The 18,916-nt window shown below is 37.9% G+C and overlaps 1 protein-coding gene across 3 annotated transcripts; it reads left to right on the top strand.

Moving 5' to 3' along the window:
• The first annotated feature begins 1,962 nt into the window (after positions 1 to 1,962).
• LOC112573490 (low-density lipoprotein receptor-like) lies at positions 1,963 to 17,484 on the top strand. 3 transcript variants are annotated; one of them, XM_025253926.1, is made up of 20 exons: positions 1,963 to 2,363; positions 2,664 to 2,771; positions 4,197 to 4,322; positions 4,722 to 4,835; positions 5,085 to 5,207; positions 5,534 to 5,773; positions 6,589 to 6,708; positions 7,039 to 7,182; positions 7,622 to 7,633; positions 8,507 to 8,755; positions 8,886 to 9,069; positions 9,193 to 9,408; positions 9,687 to 9,805; positions 9,927 to 10,066; positions 10,363 to 10,507; positions 10,726 to 10,860; positions 12,087 to 12,176; positions 13,205 to 13,491; positions 13,834 to 13,971; positions 14,240 to 17,484. In XM_025253926.1, the coding sequence occupies exons 1-20, from the start codon at positions 2,270 to 2,272 to the stop codon at positions 14,276 to 14,278; spliced, it is 2,823 nt and encodes a 940-aa protein (XP_025109711.1). In that variant the 5' UTR covers positions 1,963 to 2,269; the 3' UTR covers positions 14,279 to 17,484. The 3 variants fall into 3 exon arrangements, with proteins under 3 accessions (XP_025109711.1, XP_025109713.1, XP_025109712.1); XM_025253928.1 differs by lacking the exon at positions 12,087 to 12,176 and having other exon boundaries at positions 1,964 to 2,363; XM_025253927.1 differs by lacking the exon at positions 7,622 to 7,633 and having other exon boundaries at positions 1,964 to 2,363.
• The last annotated feature ends 1,432 nt before the right edge of the window (positions 17,485 to 18,916 follow it).

The raw sequence follows: 18,916 nt of genomic DNA on the forward strand, positions 1-18,916 counted from the left end.
AACCTAAGCGGAAAATAAAAGTCGCCAAGTAGTGTATTATCTTCCGTGTTTCTTTCTTTTTTCCATGTCTCCTTTATTACTTCTTCTTTTCTCTTTCTCTCTGTGACATACAGACACATACACTATCTCTTTCTCTCTCCCGCGAGCACATTTTTCCTCCCGAACTCTGCTTCTCAAAGCATGATCTTTTTTCTTTTTTTCTTCAAACTGCTCGTTCGTTTATTTAAGTCGTTTTGAATTTGAAAAAAAGAGTTATTTTCTTCTTGATTTTATTTTTACTGCCCCCTTTTGTTAACCTTTACTTTAGAACAGTAAAGCAGTCTGTTCTAGACTTATCACAGCCGGTAAGATTGTAAGCTATAGTAAGTTTCCGTCCTGGTGAGCAATGGCAGCAGCAGTCATTGGCTTTCCACATCGTATGATGTTTACTTGGAACTTTTTGCCCGCGTCATCAGGTCTGAGCTCCGTGGACTGAGCTATTTCATTTTATTTGCACGCTTTTTTCTACTTTCTTTTTTTTTTAAACCGCCAATTTTATTTAGTTTAGTGTGTTGGGTGGGGGGAGGGGTAAATGGAGTGCTGGGGAGGCAAGAAATATCCGCTTTCAAATATAAACTGCGAAATATATTTCTTGTGTATTTATGACATATTGTATTTCACGAAAAAAAAAAATCGCTGGGGAAAAAATTTCATCAGGTTAAGGAGAAATAAACGTGTGAAAAATCAGAGACAAAAATTATGTATTCTGCTTGCTTTCCTCCGTATAGAGTTTGATTCGTCTACTTTTTCTAAATGCATTATCATTATGAAATAGCTGCCATCTAAACGAAGTAAATAAGAATAAAAAGTGTTCATGCAGCATTTTATAAATCTATTATCCGTAAATATTTTGTAACAGTAAATAGGACTTGTTTCGCCCGATTCCAACGCGTGCAGCTAACGGCAAAATAACTTCCTTGAAATAATTATTAAAATTTTGAGAAGAAAGCATTATTGACAACCGACGCTCAGTTCACTTCACGAAACAGCTTGTATTCAGTATTTTGATATCATTTAATATTTTCTGAAGATTAAATTAATTACTATCATAATAATAACGCCTTTATAAGTTTTTATTTTCTGCAATTTTCAGAAATTCATTTCTGCAATAAAATCATTTTTGCTACATTCATGAAAAAAAATTGCCCGTCTTGCTTGTTTATTATTATTATTTTTGGAGGGGTGTAGTCTGGTGAGTGTTTCGCAAGCAGAAATCACCTCACGTGTGGCCTGTGAGTAACAACACCCCGCTAACCACACTCCTCGCCCCCCAGACAGCCAACGAATGGTACGATCACTCACTCCCAACCGAGCCCTGTCGAGTGTTCTTCTCCTAACAGAAGGCGTGCCGCAGGTCCTCAATTTTTATGAAGCAACTTACTGAGCACAAGGTGAAACTCGAACACGCGAAGCCGAGGCTCCCAAACCTCGTGTCCTTCCACTGCACCATGGGTTGTGGCGTGATACCAAATCATTAACATAAAAGGGGTCATTGTCGTACAAATATATAGTTATCGTACACAACTGTAGACAGGAGTCGAAATTAAGGCTATTCAGTGCACAAATCATAAATCACAATGCCCAGTTTTTCTAATTATAATAATGGATATATCTGTAGCTTTTTCCGGTTAATAAACTCTACAATCATTTTTTATTGAATTTTTTTTAAAGTTTGAAATTCAGATGGAATATAACATTAACATCATAGACTAATTTATTCACTCATTTACTGGCATAGCACTTCGAAAAATTAGAAAATTTTATATACGACAGTGATACAAGGGATCCACTGTGAGTGAAAATAAGTCGCTAGCTCGCTGTGGGTAGATTCACGCACAAGTTGCCGACAAAGCCCCTCTAGTGGCCTGATCGTGTTGTGGTGGAGACTATGCGCGCGCTGCTGTGACGTCATCATTGCGTGCGAACTGAAAGCGCGTTCTTGTGACCGTCATATGCACCGGCCAGTACGGAGAGCTGGGCGAGGCTCGCTCTTACCGCAGACTTTTCTCCGTATTTAAATATCCGCAAGACTAAATTTCTTTGTAAAGTCGCCATAAAGTCAGGTGACGAGATTAACCTCCTTGTCCACCTCCTTTCTCAGTGGTAGCCTTTTCATTCAAGTGCTGAAGGCAGCCGGTGAAGGCCGAACACGTTACCGGTAGCGAAACATCTAGTCGCTGTCAAAAAGAAGTTTTTGGATAAAAAACGAAAAACCGGATAAGTGTGGAGGATGTGGAGACCATCATGGAAGCTTCTCTTGGCTTTAGTAGCTCTGGCAGTCGTTGATATTGTTTTGGCATCAACGGATGACGAAAACCGTGCCGGTAAGTTTGCACAACCACGCCTTTCATGTTAGCCAGTTCTCGTAATCAACCATGTTTTGTTGGAGCTCGCAGTGCAGTGACACGTTGTAACATTACAAATTCGAGCGTCATGCACGATGGCTGTAAATCTTAGCTTTCTAGAATCTACTAAGCGAAACATCTGTTATTGTAAGGCCCTCGTTTATTTATATGTAACCGGGCCCCCTCCCACTTCCCGAGCAATATTTTAATAAATAATGTATACAAGTCATCGCTCTTGTAGCATGCAGTAACTACGACCATGTAATTTTGTTGTGGCAGAATGCACAAGCACACAGTTCCAGTGTAACAACAAACATTGCATCTCCTTGGCCTGGCGATGCGATGGTGACGATGACTGCCATGACGGTTCGGATGAAAGGAATTGTCGTAAGTTCTCACTTATTTTTAATAATTGTTTTTTAAAAAAATTTTATAGCAAGAAGCGTGTTTGAAGATAACATATTCTTGTCCAACTGCAGGAGTCCTAATCCTAGCTGAAGGTTCTTCCTTATTTTGGAAGTAGATCGGGCAGGTCTGAAGACGTGGGCGGTGATGATGAAATGTCGGCAGCGATAGTCTGATGTTAAAGGTCATTGTCAGGTAGAGCAGGGTCAGTTTGTATTTGGCTATTTCTTATCTGTGACCTTGCATGAGTTGAGTTTTGGTCATGATAAGGTTATCTAATCACATTTGGTCGCTGTGACACAACCATGGTAGACTGCACTCGATGCCACGATCAAAATGTCTCGGAACATGTGCTTGTAACCAGTAGTGAAACCTGATTGGCTGAGAAGAGTCAGGCGAGCGAACTGTTCTAATTTTGAGCCAATCGGAGCGCGCCATATTATTAGGGTGTGTTCGGCACGCGGTCGCGCTCCGGATACCGGCGAACGACAGGCTTGCATATTTGTCATGCCTTTGAAAATTGACCGTCGTTAGCCTCTAAATGAGAGAAAATAAGATTACATAACTGTAGTACATCGCTAATTATTAAACTGAAAGGACATTTTAATGGGCTTTACCCCATTATGATTATTGGGCAGCAGATAATCCAGTCCTTGGGCCCCTCAGACAAGGTTACACCAAATCGCAAATACTGAAATAACTGCAAGGAACTGGCCTTGCATGCAGATTTTCCCTGCAGCTTTGTAGGAAGCGATGTAATTTTCACTGATAAGATGACAGCGGGTTTGGAGCGCATAGGCCATTCTTGATATGGTTCATTTTCTCCTTAGACTACATCTTTGGGTTTAGATGATTTACAAGTACAGAATATATTAATCCTTTCCAGGAAATTTTGTCTGCCAACAGTAACACCGAGAACATCACATTACATAATACATTAACACAAATTTATTTTTAAAAAACCCACACTGACTTCATCCCATTCATTACCCTGGCACCTAAACTTTATTGCAATTATTAAAAATATGTACACATCCATACATCTACTCCAAACAGTATAACATAAAAAATATACATGTGTAGACAATCGAGAAAGGAAAGCAGTATGGCCATCTGCATTCATGTGTGTCTTATCTAGGAGCCAGTTTGAAGAGTAGAGGGTGCACAAGTGGTTAGAGTTAAAAATTGATACCACTGTTTTGTATAAACCAAAGATGACTATTGTGGCCAGTCAAAACTAATTTGGACAGAATTTTGTAAAAGTCACTGATGATGTGAGACACCCTCTGCTAGATGTCTTTATTGTTAATCAAAGTTGAAATTTGCATGCAAGTTAACATTTCATGTATGAAATCCATACTTTGTTGTACATGTTATTTCAGAATGCTCATTTACTTTCTTTGCCAGCATCAGTAACGTGTGCAGACAGTGATTTCAAGTGTGTGAATGACAGTAAATGCATACCTCTGCGATGGAAGTGTGACGGTGCAGCAGACTGCGATGACCAGTCAGATGAAGACACCCACCTCTGTAGTACGTTTTATATTATTTAATCCCATGATAAACTTTTTCCTTTATCAACATTAGTGTTGTTTTTCAAAGCTTTGTTTCAGTGGCTGGCAAGTAATAAGAAATTGTAGATTTATTTTGCATCTTTTAGTCTTAAAATTGATGATAAATGGAGAATCTTTGGTCACCTTAATTAGAACACTGCTTCTGTAGTAGATGGTAGAAAGTGAAAAGTTTAATGCAACATTTTAATAACAGATAAATTTTTGGTTATTCTACCTTGCTATAGCTTATGTGTTAATTTTTATGAAATAGCCATTTATGACAGGTTTTTATTTTTGAAGGTATTTAAGAATAAGACTGTACATTCTAGATTAAAACATTTAAGCATATACTAATTGATTCTCCCTGCTGATTTATTAGGTCAAGTGACATGTGGTCAAGACCAGTTTATGTGCAGCGATGGCAACTGTGTTATCAATACTTGGGTTTGTGATGGGGAAAAAGATTGTGAAGATGGACTTGACGAGAAACAATGTGAGTCTTGAATCTTGTCATTATTTTGGAAGTGCAGGGAAGACATTTATTGAAAGTTTTCCTTTTGTTTGAAATACTGTTTAGAGTAAATGACATTAGCACTATATACTCTTACAAAAAACAGATTATTCTGATTTTATGTTTGTTACATTGCTCATGAGCATGTTTTCTCTGTTTTAAAATGCTACCTATGACTTCAAAATTAGATCATGTAAAAAAATTGATTTGAATGCATTTATGTTTTCTTAGGTAACTCGACCTGCCATCCTAATACAGAATTCACCTGTGCTGATGGCCAATGCATTGATATAAGGTGGAAATGTGATACTCATCATGACTGTAGTGATAAGTCAGATGAAGAAAACTGTCCAAGTAAGTGAATGTCAGATCTATTTAGCTTCTCTTGCTGGTCCATATTACCAAACATTGGATGGATATAAAAATACATGGCAGGTTAGTTCAGTAAATAACTTGCACTCCATGCTCTTTTTTAACATATGTTGACATAAAGTATGCTAAATATAAGTTATTTTTAACTTACAAGCAAATTCATAATGTTAAAAGTAAAATTGAATAAAATCATTTTATTTACTATTAAAACAATCTGTATGTAAATAACTGTAGGTTCGTACTGTGGCTTTAAAACTGCAGAAATACAGAGGTTGAGAAAAAGGATTTCCTCTTTCTGACTTTTGCAGATAATACTTGTGGAGAGTTTCAGTTCATGTGTAATAACTCACATTGCATCCAAAGCACATGGAAATGTGATGGGGATGAAGATTGTCAAGATGGAAGTGATGAGGATAACTGCTTTTCTACAGGGGGAACATGTCGAAAATCAGAATTTCAGTGTAAAACACTGGATCTTGCATGCATCCATAACTCGTGGGTTTGTGATGGAGACTTTGATTGTGAGGATCAGTCAGATGAAAAGCATTGTAAGTTTTTCTGGAGAGATTTTAGTTAAATAAAGATCAGTGATTTTAATTTTAATGCAAGGTAGAACCTTAACAGAAAATTTGACAAAATTCTTGCTGTAGTCTCTGATCTGAAAATGCACACTAATTCCTCTCATGGAGTTCCTTGCATGATATCTGTTCTTTTATTCTGGCTGCAGTTCACATATACAATGCAGGGCTTCTGCTAAGGATAAATTCTTTGGGGTCCCAGGGACCCCTTCAGATTTTAAAGGGGTCCCTGTTCTTCGCCCAAATTTGAAGGGGATCCCATTGACGAAAATTGAAGGGGTCCTCCGAACTTTTAATGCGTACTGTACGCAATTTTTTGCGTAAGCAGAAGCCCTGCAATGAAATTATGGCTAACATGCGTCTTTGAGTGAAGGTTATCATATAGCTGGCTTCCCTTCCTGGAACGCCCCTTCTTTCTTTTTTTTTTTCTTTGGTGGGGGGGGGGTGTTATATTTAATCTCATTCTTGGGGTATCATGTAAGGTCTGATGTAATGGTAACCTGGCAGACAAATAATTTCCTGAAATGTATAGCATATTAAAAAGAACCCCATAATTTTCCTTTATAGAACAAGTATTGTTTGTGCTTGTCTTTTCCAAGACAAATGATAACTTCTTAAGAGGTTAAAGAATTAAATAAGGAAGATGTCTGATGTTTTTTTTTTAATGGTGTCTGGTCTAGCAGTTGAAGACCTATAAAGTAAAGGTTAACTGTTCAGCTGTTCAGTATCTAATATACTACACTATTTTTCTGAATTAAGTATTCCCCTCCCCCCTTTTGTTACAGGCAACATCACATGTAGTTCTCAGGATTTTCTTTGTGAAGAAAATTATTGCATTCACAATTCACTTGTGTGTGATGGCCAGAATGATTGCTTAAATGGATCTGACGAGCGTAATTGTCAAGGTAACAATCTTGTGTTTCATAGTTAGAACTCATAGTTTCTGATTGGTCCACTCATTTTTCCCTGATGTTAAAATAGCAACAGAGATGCTGAAATTCTTTTTTCAGACAGAATAGATTTTTGGTTTCTTGTAATTAGTAATTGGAAAGCAAACAGTGATTGTTATCTTTGGTAGAATTTGTAAAAGTGTCAAAAACCAACAAACCTGCTCTTTTAAAATCCTGACATCTGTGAAAATGTGAAAGTAGATGCATTGAACTTTGTGGAATATGCTTGATAAATGCTTTTGATGTTGAAAATTTTGGACTCATGAATCAGAGCTTATTTTGCAGAAACGAAGAAATGTGCAAACAATACCTTTGATTGCCATAATAATGGCGAGAAATGCATTGACTACAGTAAAGTGTGTGATGGAAGAGATGATTGTGGCAACTACGAGGATGAACGCAACACCAAAGATAAGAGCCCCTGTCGAGGTATTTAAAAGATTGCTCGTCTTTTGTCTTTGAAGTCACTAATTTAATGAAATTGGGAATTTATAAAATGCACAGTGGGGAGGTCCAGGGATAGATGTGGGCATGTATTTTGTAGTGCACGCATCTTTGCTTTGTAACATTTGGGTTTGACCAGTCTGAGTTAATGGGCTAAAAGTGTATGGCTGAAATCTGCATTTTAATTTTTTTTAATGAGATTAACATTTCACAAAATTAAAATTTTGCATGGCTGTCAGTACTAATATTTTGCTTTAAAAACTTAATACTCGACTGCCTGCTTGTTCAGCATGAAAGATCCAAAGCAACACATGTATATATATTCTTTAGCTTACATTTACCTTCTTTTTTTTTTTTTTATCTTACATGCTTTTAAAGTTAACTTCAGAAATACAATTTCCCCCCATACTTTTGATGTTTTCAGATACTGGTTTGGGTATGAACTGTTACAAAATAAATGTATTTATGTTAGTCACTAGTTGTTGTAAAAGTGCAGTAGTGATGCAGTAGCAATAATAGTTACCAGTGGCACTTGCTTAGTGGTGGATCATATTTTTTAAAGAAACCTCATTCAATATTGTTTGGATGTTGTTTTTTTTTTTTTGTTTTTTGTTTTTTTTAATAGTAGTTACAAGCACAGTTGTATGTGTCAGCAATTTTTGTCCAACTTGAGTTGTGTTGTTGTGGCATGTGTGATCATCTAAACTTAATGCTTTTAAAAGTAGGATATATCAGCATTAATTTTTATACTGTATGAATCACTTCAGTTATTTTATAAAGCAAGGCACATGTTGATGTTAGTCATGGAATGTTTAGAATACTTTTTGTGGCATCTTCTTGCCCAGACAGCACAAAGAAAAGCATGATGTATCAATATTACTTTTCTTCCTATTATGTCATGCTTTATCACCTGCCTGCATGTTGTATTGTAAACCACATTCTCAGTACGTTTTTAGGCATTAGGGGATTCTGAATTGTTGTGACAATGTGGTAAATAGCAGCAGCATAAGTTTCTGTATCAAGTTTTGTTAAATGGTGGTTAAACAGTGTTGCTTCTTGTTACATTTTAAGATTGTTAAACATAATTGTTAAAAAAATCTATTTAAAAATTTTTGTTATTAATGATGATTATAAACAGAGATCTCTAATACTATAAGCTATTTTTCTGTGTTCAAATGTTTGTGTGATCTTGGGTATCACTAAAAATTTTATGTAACTGATGGACTGGGTGGTTATTTCTAGTTCCTTATTAAGCTGCATATCATTTTCTCTGCTGTTATTAAAACAACTGCTCATTTTTTTGTTGCAGAAACAAACCCATGTGCAGAGGACAACGGTGGCTGTAGTCAGATATGTCATCGCTCTCCTTCAGGCCATATTTGTGATTGTCATCGCGGTTTTCATTTGATGGCCAATTCTACAACAAAGTGTGTAGACATCAATGAATGCGAGCAGCCAGGTGTGTGTTCTCAGATTTGTGACAACACCCATGGCTCTTACAAGTGCAGCTGTTTGGCGGGCTACACACTCACTGGCCATCATGTCTGCAAAGCAAATGGTGAGTTAAGGCAGCACAGCACTAGAAGTAGTTAATTTTTGGCATAAAAGTATATAAAAATTGATGTTAAAATGTCCTCATAATCTTATTATATTTTACTAATGAAATTTTACCTTTTTCTCTTCCCCAGAAGGAGAGCCAGAACTCTTGCTGACAGACAGGAAGGAACTGCGGCGGTACCATTTGGAATCAAACCGCTATTCTCTGCTGCTAGGTGATGGCAATAGTAATGTCTCAGGAGCTACTGCCATTGACTACCATTTCAGTGCAAATCTCATTTTTTGGACTGATGTATCCCAAGAGCACATTATGAGGTAAGGTTGTAGTTTCAACCTATTATGTACACATAAGAAAGAGTTTCTCTGCAACTTTGACTCTTGATTAGGTGAATCCTGTAGATTCTAAAACTATAAGGACTACCTTCTGTCTTCTTGCAGAGTAAACATGGAGACGAACCAGATTGATGTTGTTGCATCAGAAAATGTAAAGGTTCCTGATGGTCTTGCTGTGGACTGGGTGCATGGGCACCTGTACTGGACAGATACAGGCCTTGATCATATTGAAGTGGCAACCTTGGATGGCAAAATGAGAAAAATCCTGATAAATGAGGGATTGGATGAACCCCGTGCCATCGTTCTTGATCCTGAAAATGGGTAAGGTTTTGTCACATTACATTTGACACCAGTGTGCAGTACCAATTGCTTTGCTGTGTGATCTAGCATAAACTTCCTGACTCTGTCTGAAATAAACAAAAAAAAATTATGTCACTGATATAATATGGTGCTGGAAAGTGTATTGAGTAAGGGACGTGGAAGAGCTAATATAATAATTTGGACTATTATTAAAACCAGTTTTTGTGTCTGCATGCAAGACTGACGTTCTTAAACACAGTACTACAGTTTTATAGATGATGCATCCTGTTTCTTTGCAGTTTCATGTATTGGACTGACTGGGGAATGAAGGCAAAGATTGAGAAATGTGGCATGAATGGCAAGAATCGCAAAGTCCTCATTGAGAATGACATCACATGGCCCAATGGACTGACAATAGGTTTGTAAGCATTCTATATTTTTCTTTCTTTCTTTTTAAAGGGGTTGTAACAGTACCTTGCTGTAAATGAAATGACTAGCTGTCCTTAAAATAACAAATGGCTACTGTTCACTCATTGCAGATTATGTTTCTAGTCGTCTTTACTGGATCGATGCTAAAATACACATGATTGTTAGTACGGATTTGGATGGAAAGAACAGACAAGTGATTCTGCGAGGGCACCAGCATCTTGGCCATCCATTTGCAATTACAGTTTTTGAGGTATGTGCATGTGTTATAAACACTCAAGAGTATTATTTGAGTATGAGTTTTTAAATGCTGCATGGAGGACATAAAGACGGAAGTGTATATTTTCATTTTCTGATAAGTATCGAGAATTTATTTTTAGCATAGAGATATGTGCATAATGCAGTTTGATTCTCAGTTATTGAACTACAGCATAACATTATCAGATTGTGAATATTGGGACAATGTACATTAATGCCATTTCTATCTCGTGTGTGTATATACATAAAAAAAAAACCAACCTTGCTTCAGAGGCATTGTTTTGTTGTTAGGACTATCTGTACTGGAGTGACTGGCCATCAGAGTCCGTGCGTCGGTATAACAAGTTTGGCAGAAGGGAAAATGTGACCACCATTGCTCAAGGCCTTGAATATCCCATGGACATTCATGTCTACCACAAATATCGCCAGCATAATTGTAAGTGTCATCATTTTCCCTTTCCACACCCCAATACTATGCATTATTTCAGATCTCTTATACTTGTTGGGATTATAATATGCTGCATTTGCAGGGATTTTGACTAAGTGTGTAAAATGATGCTGGTAGGAAAAAAAAACAGATCTCTTATTACTAGTTTTAAATGTTTTGCTAATGATTGTCTTCTGAAGTTAGAATAATTTTTTTTCCCTTATCAGATACAAATCGCTGTGGCAACAACAATGGTGGCTGTGAGCAGTTTTGTCTACCAGATACAGAATCAAAAAGTTACACTTGTGAATGCATGAATGGCTATTACATCAGCCCAGATAACAAAAAGAAGTGCTTATTAGGTAAGAATCTGTTTCTTTCTGGTTTATTTTTTCCTCTTTTTTTTTTAATTCTGTGTGAATGGAGAGTGGGAGAGTTCTTTGAGTGTTTTATGTCAAATGAACATCAGAAATTACCAAATTTGTGTATTAATACCAGAAATGCTTCATTAGAAACATGGCAACATTTTGAAGCTGTGGAGGAAGTGAGTTTAGAGAAATGACGAAGTGCATGATCTTCATAAATTTTTAGTGGTACAGGTTTCGTTTGTGCTTTTTTTTTAAAAACGATGGGCGATGCAGGTTATTCCCCAGCCTGCAAAAGCTCATGAGCCTCCATCTCAGCCCTACTTGGGCTTTAAATGAGCCACTTAAGGTGAAGCCCATCACCAGTGGGTTTTGCATGTGGAGGCCACATTGAGCCCTACATGGAGCTGCTTATCACAAAGCTGTCAAAATAGTACATTTATATGGGCAAACACACCATGGCACTAGCATGTGGGCTGACCTATCAACTACTTTATGTCCATCAATATTCCACCTCTTCACATTTGTATCGTCTGCACACCATGGCACCACTTCATTACCAGAACTTAGCAAGAATTAATGCACAAGTCTACAACATGGAGTACAGATATTAACAATAGTGTCAGTAAGTAAAATAATTAAAAATTAAATGGCGGCTGAAAGAAAATATCTTGCACCAAACTGTCACATGGCAAAAGACACGTAAAGGCTCCTTCAATAATAAAATCTGCAGAAATTCTTTAAAATTGTTTGTAAAACAGACTGTTAAATAATTTTCAATTACTGTAAGCAGTCTTGTACAAACTTACGATTTACCTTGATACAGGATCAAATTATATGTTGAATTCTTCAGAATGTTCATAGAAAAGCTTTGTGATGTGTGTTGTGCACATTATTGTCTTATGCGAGAACAATTGGGTAGCTAGTCATGCACACCATAAACCACCTAACTGGTCATACCACTTTTCGGGTCATAACTGTGTTTAGTTCAAGGCCGATCGACAACCCACCAAACACTAAGCTTAAGTGTTACAGGTCAGCCTACAGTTTATGTACAGGGTGGCTACCTTTTGTGGGGCCCACAACTAGCCTAAGAGCTTTGCAGGCTGGGTTTGTAACAAATAATAGAGATCGGTCCCATCTGACGGTTTTCTTTTGTGAATGAAAATGTGTAACAAGAATGAGTGCACAGTTTGCTGACTTGCCCATGCCCTTGTTAAAAGGCAATGAGACAAGTCCAGCACTGACCACAGAAAGCAGCACAACTAACACCAGTAGATCGCCTAACCAGAGTAATCATTCTAACAGAACTGGTGAGGATGTGACTGTCGTGTTCAGCCCTGCTTTTTATCAGTCTTGTTGAAGGCTTGTTGCCTGTTATCTGTGGCTCTGCATGGCATGCAAGAGCAGCCAGTCAAGAAATGCTGCATGTGCAAACTGATCTCTTTAGGAAGAACTTTGATTGATTTTATTTTTGTTTTAAGTTGAAGCTTTTAGATGATAGCTTTGAGATATGAATTTATTTTCACTTTTAGTCCCCTTTACTCAGCATGTTCTAAATTATTCATGCCTCTTCAACTGCTGGGCATCTGTCGTATGTCCACAGTTTGCTTGTTTTCTCAATGACCAAGGCTAAGCTGTTGAGTGAAATGTGTTACACTAAACTCACAGCTGTCTCCTGCAGTTTTGTAGATCTCTTCACCACAAACGTTGTGTGGTTGCTTCTTATTTTCTTTATCTGGAACATTATCTTTTTTCCCAACTTGCAGTTTTGCATGGATGTGCTGAGTTCCATTCAGATGCCTTTGTGATTGTTTACATTTTCCTTTGCCCATGATTGTTTATGTCATGACTAGAAGCCATATTTTTCTCTGCAAAATTAGTGTTAAAACTGTATATTTCAGCTCCCTTTTTGTAGTTGTTTAATACAAAAGATTGAATGAAAGCACTGTTTCAAATAGTATTTATTTAAATGGCAAGCAGAAGTATTGTATTTGTAAGTTGTTTCCCATTTACAAGAATGAATTGAAATTCCTTTATGTATTCAAAAAAAAAAAAAGAAATGGCCACCTTACAGAAAAGAAATATGTGCTTGTTACATAGATTTTTTAAATAGAGTAACTCATTTATTTTTTAAGTATACAGACATCGGTGAATGTTAAAACCAGAAATAGTAAACGTTGCAGAACGTCAGTCTTGCATGCAGACACAAAAACTGGTTTTAATAATAGTCCAAATTATACATTAGCTCTTCCACTGTCCCTTACTCAATACACTTTCCAGCAGCATATTATATCAGTGTATATGGTAGGCTTTGAACAGCCAAATTTGTTTATTGCAGAGGGTACAGTGGTCACAACAATCAAACCAGTAACCAAGAAACCCCAGATATCCAGCTCCACCTTAACTCCAAATCAGCCTCCAAACAAGCAAGTCACAGAAGAGAGTGGTATGAATACAGTCACTACATCAGCTACATCAACTGCATCAACAACGCTGCCTAAAGCACCTGCTGGCGAGCAGCAAAACGCCACAGAAGATGTGCCAGTGCCACAACAAGAGGGGACTGGCCAAGTTGCCATTATCGTCATTGCTGTTGTGGTTTTAGTGGCTGTCGTGTTCATTGGTGTAAGTATTGACTGTCATTCCTGTAATAGTTAAGTTCTGCATGTGGCATCTCTTAACATGGCTGACTGCCTTGCCATGATATAGCTTTAATTGCTGGCTCAGTGTAAAATACCAATTCTCCCTTTCTCCTGTAATAGTTACTTGGATTTTGAGCTACATTGGGGTTAACAGTTGTTAACAGTGTAGCAGGTAACGCTAGCTTTAGAAACTTAAAAATGTTCAACTTGCTAATGCTTCATAATGACATAACTTTCCAAACTACATAATATGAAAAGAAAAAGGCAAACATGCTGTTAGCATTAGTTATCTAGTGCCCTAGTCAACGTAAACATTAATTTACAGGTGGGCATTTTTGTGTACCGACGCCACCGCAAGAGGAATATCAAGAGCATGAACTTTGATAATCCTGTATATCGCAAGACAACCACAGATGACCAACTGATAATGGAAAAAGCAGGATCTCGGCAAAGCCTTCCTGCAGTAAGTAATGCTTTTTTGTTGTATGCAGTCACATTGTCTGCAGTAAATTTGAATGCTTTTTAAAATAAATTGAAAATCTTGATATTTGGGTTTTAACACTTTTATTATTATAAATAAAGCTGTGATAATGAAGGGGTATTAATACTTTCTCTATGGAATTATTCTGTTGGAGAGTTCTTTAAAAAAAAAAAAATCAAAAGAAAACTTTGTCTGCTTGGGGGAAGCTCCCACTTTTTTTTTTAAACCGTGGTTTGATGTATGTGTGCAGAGTATGCAGCCCTTAAACCCTAATGAAGAAATGGCCTGATGGGATGTGGAAAAAGGTTGACTCAATTTTTCTCCACAAGAGCTTGTGTGTATGAAGGGCATATGCTGGAATCTACCAAGGATGCTTCATCACACAATAAGAGCAAAGAGATCATCAGCTCCCTGGCAGTACTAATTTTATGGCTTGACCACACTGGAATAGCTTTAAGCCTACTGTGCTTGAAGGGTTGTTTGGGAGGGGGGGTGGTGCATAGGATTTCAGATGCTGGACAAGAAATGGTAGTCTTCTTAGAACAACACTGTTTTGCAGCAGCTTAGTGCCACTTATTGATGAGCTTTCAGAAATTTGCAGTCACCAAATTTAAGTTTGTCTGCAACTTGTGACATTTTCAAAGAATCTCATTTTATCAGAGAAGGGTTGGGGTGTGTAATTGGTGTTGAACATTTCATAAAAGAATGTCTTTCAAGCCTATCCTTATGATTTAATTTACAAATTGGCTTCTTTCCATTTTGAAAGGTCAGAGTGATGTATTACATCCAGTATCATTTGTTTTGGCTAATAAGTTTTTGCAGAGTATGAGATAATATTGCAAAGATGTGGCAGATAAGATACTGAATGCCATTGTACTCAGCTGTGGTAAGGCAATGGTTTCACAGACAACTGAGCAAAGGAAAGTTTCAGTGTGACTCGTGACTAATATGCTGAAGCTGATAGGGAGGGTAGAAATATCAGAAAACTATCAACTCTTGTAATGGTGCTCCTAAGACCTTGAAGAGGAAAAACAATACCTCGGTGTGCGAACATACGGGAAGAGTTGCTGATCATGGCATCACTTGAGAGTACAAGGCAGGGAAAATGACGTCTTGCCCTATCGCCAGAAGACTGATCCTCCCTGGGTTGCATTGCACACTCCCAACAATGCCTGTGTTATTTCTGCTCAATTTGAATTCCAGAGTGGCTGCTCGAGAACGATTGGTGTGCAGGTGGGGGCAGTGAATGTCATACAAGCTTAGCAAAAACTGCCAGGCGTCAGTCTGTTAAAGCGTGTGAAAGTTTGGTATACTCTGCAGAACAGTGCTGCCATGGTTTGGAGTGAATGAAACCTTAAAACTACAATTTGGGAATGAATGGTTGCACTTGCATAGACATTGATGTAAATTTCTTGCCATCATGGGCCAAATTGCATGAGCTGTTGCAGCACCTGGACTGTTTTTCTTTTTTAAACTACTCGATTATCTCAGGTGAAGTGGCATACCTCCAGTTTGTGCAAGTGTATACCTCAACTTACCATACATAAGCAATGGATGGTAGGTTTTTGCAGTGGCCATTGAATAAGGGAACTAGTGCTAGAACTGTCCTTTCTGCTTGGCAGCTGCACCAAAAGGAGAGTTCCATAGAGCCTTCCCAATTCCATGAGACACGGATGCATGGTATCCTACTATTATTATTAGTATTAAACTGGTGGCCAACACCTAAATGGTACAAAATGGAATGGTGCCCAGGTGTAGCAAAGGCTAGTGAGCTGCAAATATAATGCCATGGACTGGTCAGCTGCAAATGAGGCTTAACCATTGGCCTGTGATAGCTACTACGCTTGTGCAATGCAGTTGTCACATGGATGGCTATTTAAAAGGGAGTTCTGTACTTGTCATTGAGCTTGAAGGGTGAGAGAAGCAGCAGAGATTTATTTATTTTGAAGAGTGTGATGCAGCTTGTAAATTTGAGTCACTTTCTGTTGAATGTGAGGGAAGTATGTTGTGTATAGTAAAGATTTAATCAATTCCAGTCTGTGCTTGTGTGTGAGTTTGGTGGTGTGTGCATTCACATGCATATATGCATGGGTGCAGTTCAGCAAAATGATTGTATATATTTTTGAACCATTCACTTGTTCATAGCCTTCCCGTGGATTTTTTTGTTTGTTTGTTTGTTTTTTTTTGTTTGTTTTTTTTTTTGCTGGTTGTATTGATGCAGCTGCCATGTCATGCTTTGTGTGCAGATTTCCATTGCAGAATGTGGAATTTAGCTAGTTAATGTTACATTTGGCAGTTCTGTGTGGTCTGTGTTGTTATATTTATTAAGAATTTTCTTTAGCTTGTAATACTGTTGAATCTCTACCCTATTTTTTAGTGAATGCAGAGTATGGAATGTCTGCTTAGAAGTGAATCTCTAAGTTGTGTGAATCTTCATTGTTGCAGCAAAAGGATTTTCCTTCTTAAAAACTTTTGTTTCTTAAGTATTTGGTAACCACCGATGCAAATGCTACTGGCAAATATGTAGCTTTTGATCATATTGGAGATTATTTTTGTATTGTATTTTTTTTTGGGGGGGGGTGTCTAGTTTTCATATATGCTTTTAGCAACAGATAGGTCTTGAATCTCTTGTTAATCGGATTAGTGAGTGTATGAGAGCATGGAGATAAGAATGAAGCAGATATGTTCATTAAAGTACCCTCATCCCCTGTTGCATGCAAGGTATGCATGTCCAGTCATCTTCATCAAATACCCTACATGTTGACCTCCATGTACACTTGTTCACGTTGAATTTCATTATTCATTCATTTTATTTCAAATTGAAAACTTAATTTCAGGTGCAGAGAGAGTTAAAGTGCTATAATTTATAGTGTAGATGCTTGGTACATGTCCACAAATGCTAGGGTTTTGGGAAGATGAAGATCCTGCAGAGTATTTACATAACTGTTTTCATTGTGGTTTTGACTGATTTAGTCTTCTTCATTGTGTTCATTTTTTTCAACTGCCTTTGAGCTTCAGTTCCTTAATAAGTGTGATCTGAGAGATGTTTTACTTCAAGATATTGTGATATGGTATGTTGTCTGGTTTTTTTTTTTCTTGTTGGCAATTGGTGTAAATGTTCTGATATTTGAAATGTTGATGTGGTGAATTGTTGTAGCTGAGAGCGAAAATCCCAGCTTTCTGAAGTTTTATTTTAATGATACAGGCATGGAAGCAAGTATGTAATGTACAGAAGAGTTTAAAGAGTATCTGGAAATAATACTGTGCTGATTTGTATAGCGAGATGTGCAGTCATCATTATAATCACTTGTTGGGTGGAGTAACATCACTATGCATCCGACTTGCTGTAGAGTTGCAAAGAAAGACTAAATTTCAGGGTGTGCATGTAAGGGTGAGATGCTGGTATATGTCTCTATCATTAAATATGAATACAATTTTGTTTAAACTGTACATATAACCAGGCAATCGCTAATAAAATTTGAGTACTGGAATTTCTTTACTTGTGGTTGACATGTTTTTACTGACAATTTTAGGAAACGAGCGCTGCAGTTAGTACTATAGTCGGTGTGCCAACCATTAACCGGTTTGTAGATAACTCCATCATCAGCGCGTGATTTTCGGCTCGGATTGGGAACGTGTAGAAAGTGTATTCACACACATACTTCTAGTTAGGCCGGAAAAGTTGCCAAAAGAAGCACCCAGGCTCCTAAGATGTTAAAATTCTTGGTTAGTGTCCGTGACTGTCTACACCGCCCTTTCCCGTCAGCTAAGGCACGCTTTTCTGAGCGTGTACTGCTGTTTACAGGCCCACCTTTGACAGACGACTTTGTTACCTCTGGGCGAGAACCTGCTGTCTGGCCACTCTTGAGGTGTCCCAGCAACCGGTCGGACAGACCGAAATACGACTGCGCAGGAGAGAGAGAAAGAACTCTGCATCAACTGAGCTGTACTCACTTCCCCTCCCCTTTTCATTTTTATTTTACCGGGTGTTTTGTTGTAATGGTCTAGTGCAGATACCTTTCTCTTTAGGACGAGGGCTAGATGTAAAGAGAGTGCGCACCATTTTTTTGTTACATCCATTTATAAGAACAGTACTGCTGCACATAAAAAAGTAAACCCAGCTCATCCTAACACCCTTCAAAACAATAATTCTAATAAAATATTCTCATTCCCGCGAACGTGTCTTTGCATAATACTCCTCTGCCTTGAAGGACTAGTATTCAAAGTGAACACCATGTATGTAAAAAAGCTTAGTAATAAGAGCCCCCCCCCCCTCCCACTCTACTCGGGTTGATTTCCATCGCAAACTTTTCCAGCTGATACATCACCTTTCAATCTCTTGAGATTTTAGTCCAGTTTATTTAGAAACGGCATCAGTGTAACAAAATACTGAATAACTTCTAAAGTGTCTCTTGTTCGGCAACGGAGGCACCAGACACTTTACATCTTTCTCACGGAGCATAGGTCTAGCTTTTGCAAGCACATCCTGTGTCCGGCCATCTGGGCTACCACGGAGCTAAGTTTGTTAGAAAAGAGTCTGCGAACCGCACAGACACACGAATGCTGCCATATGATTAAATCCACCACCGAAGAATGTTGTCTGATTCCAAACATCGATTGTCAAGATAATCCTTTCTTAAAAATACCTCTGAACTGTCTTGTTTCTCATTTATAATTTTTTTAATCTTCCATGTAAGCCGCAGTGAAAGTTGCATCTTGAACCGCCGTGCACTTCATTGAAATCTTTTTCTAAATGCACTCCTCTGGATGAGAGCTCATTAATGTGTTGCTAGGATACACTCGGACCTGAACTTACCGGCCATCAGCTTGTTACTGTTCGATCATCGCAGTTAGTAATTGGCTTGAAGTCGCTGCCAGAATCAAGGCCGCCAGAAATGGTCATGCTCTTAGCTGTTACTGTACCAGG

The sequence above is a fragment of the Pomacea canaliculata genome, linkage group LG10 (genome assembly GCF_003073045.1).
Source record: "Pomacea canaliculata isolate SZHN2017 linkage group LG10, ASM307304v1, whole genome shotgun sequence".
Classification (NCBI taxonomy): Eukaryota; Metazoa; Mollusca; class Gastropoda; order Architaenioglossa; family Ampullariidae; genus Pomacea; species Pomacea canaliculata.